Source organism: Antrostomus carolinensis, unplaced genomic scaffold (genome assembly GCF_000700745.2).
Source record: "Antrostomus carolinensis isolate BGI_N321 unplaced genomic scaffold, ASM70074v2 scaffold30057, whole genome shotgun sequence".
NCBI classification, from domain to species: Eukaryota; Metazoa; Chordata; class Aves; order Caprimulgiformes; family Caprimulgidae; genus Antrostomus; species Antrostomus carolinensis.
In genome coordinates this window covers 10,011-13,308 of record NW_010327116.1, presented here as the reverse complement: position 1 = coordinate 13,308, position 3,298 = coordinate 10,011, and the positions used below count along the sequence as shown (strand labels likewise).

Below are 3,298 nucleotides of genomic sequence, written 5' to 3'. Positions count from 1 at the left end.
TCTGCGCCGCCGGGGGAGCCCCGAGCCCTGTCCGCCTCAAGGAGAGCTGCTGGTCCTGGACAGCGCTGAGCCCCTCGCGGGTGGTGGCCACCGCCGGGCCGGTGTCAAGCCCCGCGCCACATCCTGGTGCCATTGCTGAGGGCCTTTACCTTTTTCGCAGCTCTTGCCTGTGTAGCTGACTTTGCAGGTGCAGCTGTGGGTGCCGTTGCTGGGCAGGCAGTAGCCTCTGCTCCCCCAGGGGCTGGGGAAGACGGGGGGGCCGGAGAGGCACCGGGCCCAGCAGCGTCAGTGGTGCCAGCTGGCCACGCAGCCACCCCATGCCAGGCCACCCTGCCCACCTCACCTGTCTCGCAGTGGTAGCCAAAGAAACCCTCTGGGCACACGCAGAGGTAGGAGCCCCCGTAGCCCTCGCACTCCCCTCCATTTCGGCAAGGGCTCGACTTGCAGACGTCCACTTCTAGAGGTGGGAGGAGGCTGGTGGTGAGCAGGGGCCCCCAGGCACACCGGCAGCCAGCTCCCACAGGCAAGTGACAGTGACAACCCCCTGGACTCGGCACAGCCGGTCTGGACCCAGAATCCCACCCAAGCACCACAGCAGCCGCATCCCCTGGCAAGGGCTGGATGCCTTCGAAACGGAATCCGTCACCAGCAGACACCTTGGTCCTTGCTCTCTTCCCACCGGAGCACTTTCAGCTCTGTCCCCAGAATCACAGGCAAGGAGGCACGACAGGCAACTAGTGCCCAGGGTGATGGCTTGTGGTCAAGGTGTCCAAGGTGGCAACCAGACACCTAGCTCAGTGCTGGTCCTGGCCACATCCTGGTGCCCACAGTCCAGCCTCCCGCCACCCCGGGAAGGGCAAATCCCTACCTGTCTCGCACTGCATCCCCATAAAGCGCTCAGGACAGTAGCAAGCGAAGGACCCAGGGAGGTCCCGGCAGGTCCCACCATTCTTGCAAGGATCTGACTGGCACTCGTCGACATCTGGGGACCAGTGGGAGGAGAGGCGCTGGCTCAGCACCGTGCCAGGGTGGACAGTAGGCTCGGAGAGGCAGCATTTCTCTCACAGGATGCAGATCCTCCTCCCTCCAAGCCCACCAGCCAGAAACAGCTTAGCTCCAGAGGCTACTGGGAGCCCACTGCCCCTATGCAGGGGCTGCAGTGGCAGCTGGGCATGGGGACATGCCTGCAAGGACACCTGGCAGTGTGGGCCAGCTGTCCCCAGGTGCCTGCAGCACATCCCTTTCTCTAAGCCCCGGCAGGCATCCCACCTTCAACCACTGTCCTCTATCAGCCCTGGGGAGCCAGGCTACAGCCGCCTGCCAGAGTTCCACCAGCCCCGGTGCCGCCCATAAACCAGTGCCCGCACACAACACAACCATGTACAAACCCAGGAGCACATCACGGCCAAAAACACAACCTCAAGTTGCCTTTCCCACCTCCTCTTGGCCAGTAACTTTGGAGTCACGTGGGCCACTTTCCACCCAGATCCTGAGATCAGAGGCTTCTCTGCACAGGTTTAACAGACATCAGGAGAAGTCACTGCCTCCACAGTGATGGTGATGCCCACACAGTGTCCATTAGCAAAGGGGACACACGTGCCCCTGCTGTTCTGCCTGCTCCTCTGCCTGACCAGGAGCAGTGTCTCCCTGTTGGCACATCCCACAGCTCCTCCAGGAAAGGAGCCCTCGCCGCAGGCTGATCCGGTTGCCCGGGCAGGTGACCTAAGCCAGTGCACACAACCACAAGCTGCCCAGCTCCTGGCTGTGGCCTTTGCGCCCACTGTCATTCCCCAGGGGTGGGGGGCGAGGGAGAGTTTGCTGTAGCTGTGTGTGGCAGCCCTGCAGCATACCCGGCACTGTCTCTTACCTGACTCACAGCGGTGGCCGGTGTAACCCGGCTCACACAGGCACAGGAACTCAGCGACACGGTCCTTGCACCGGCCACCATTCAGGCAGGGCTGGGACTGGCACTCGTTGATCTCTGCAAGAATGTGGGCAAGGGAGAGACAAGGCGAGAGACGTGAGCACCACACAGGGGGGCTCTGTCTGGGAACACGGGCAGGGGAGGACTGGAGCACGTCCGGGGGTCACCAAGCCATGGCTGTGACCACAGCCCACTGGGACAGTGCCCCAGGCTCGGCTGCTCCCTGGCTCTCCTCACCATCACACTCAGGGGGGTCACTCCAGACACCCGGCAAGCGGCAGATGCGGGGGTGGTTGTGCTGACTGAGGGTGTAGCCCAGCTCACACTGGTATTCAGCCAGCGAGCCCACCTTGGTGGAATTGAAAGAGGCCTGGGCATGCTTCACCTCGCTGGGGACGCCACAGTCAACCTCTGGGGAAAGACAGGGGGGTGAGCGAGACCCGCAGAGGCACCCTGAGCCCCCGGCTGGCAGGGGCAGTGCAAGGCCCTTACCAGACTGGCAGTGCTTCCCGACATAGCCTGCGGGGCATGTGCAGGCATAGCCCCCATCAAGGTCCTCACAGGTCGCGCCGTTCTCACAGGGGCTGAGGATGCACGGAGAGGGCACTAGAAGAGCGGAACAAAGAGTGACGGCTGCGGAGCTGACAGAGCCCAGGAACCAGAGCCTTTCCCCCTCTGGCAGTGCTGCCTGGCCTCCTGGCAAGGTGCAAGGAAGAGTTAAAGCACTTCAAATCAGGGAAGGGGGTTCAAAGCAAGCAGTGAGGCTCGCTTGCCGCTGCCACGGCTGTCAGCTCCACTAGCAGCCCCATCACCTCCCCAGGCAGCCCCTGGCACTGGCACACCCAGCTCACACCTACCAATCTCGCAGTGCCGGCCAGCATAGCCCAGGGGACAGTCGCACTTGTACTTGCCGATGTAGTGGAAGCAGGTGCCCCCGTTCTGGCACGGCCCCGAGGCGCAGGGGTCTGGCTTACCTGGGGGCAGAGGGCAGGCGGGAGCTGAGCAGTGAGCAGTCCAACTGCCGCCTCTCCTCCCCAGGTGGGGGCCAGGGGGCCGTACCGATCTCGCAGTGCTTGCCGGTGAAGCGGTAAGGGCAGGTGCAGTGGTACTCGCCATCCGCCTCCCTGCAGGTGCCCCCGTTGCGACAGGGCCCTGTGCTGCAGAGCCGTGGTTTGGCTGCAGAGAGAGGGCCAAGAGCAGGGGGTCACCCATTGCTGCTGGCACCCCGAGAGCCACCGCCTTCTGCTAGCACCCCACCAAACCCCTCGCTGCAGGAAAGCCGAGCACGCCTGGGCCTCACAGCCCTGGGCTCGTCAACACCGTAAAATAACACCCGTGCCAATGCGTGCCAGGGGCTTGGGGGGGGGCCCTGGG

General features: G+C 63.8%; 1 protein-coding gene across 1 annotated transcript in view; it reads right to left on the bottom strand.

The window, feature by feature from the left end:
- SNED1 (sushi, nidogen and EGF like domains 1) overlaps positions 1-3,298 on the bottom strand; it is a gene marked incomplete at both ends in the record, with an annotated part of 14,049 nt that overhangs the window by 3,615 nt on the left and 7,136 nt on the right. The window contains 8 exons of the mRNA XM_029085921.1: positions 150-263; positions 344-457; positions 869-982; positions 1,868-1,981; positions 2,162-2,335; positions 2,417-2,530; positions 2,782-2,898; positions 2,984-3,100. Of these exons, the coding sequence (XP_028941754.1) occupies positions 150-263; positions 344-457; positions 869-982; positions 1,868-1,981; positions 2,162-2,335; positions 2,417-2,530; positions 2,782-2,898; positions 2,984-3,100 (978 nt within the window). The remainder of the gene's footprint in view (positions 1-149; positions 264-343; positions 458-868; positions 983-1,867; positions 1,982-2,161; positions 2,336-2,416; positions 2,531-2,781; positions 2,899-2,983; positions 3,101-3,298) is intronic.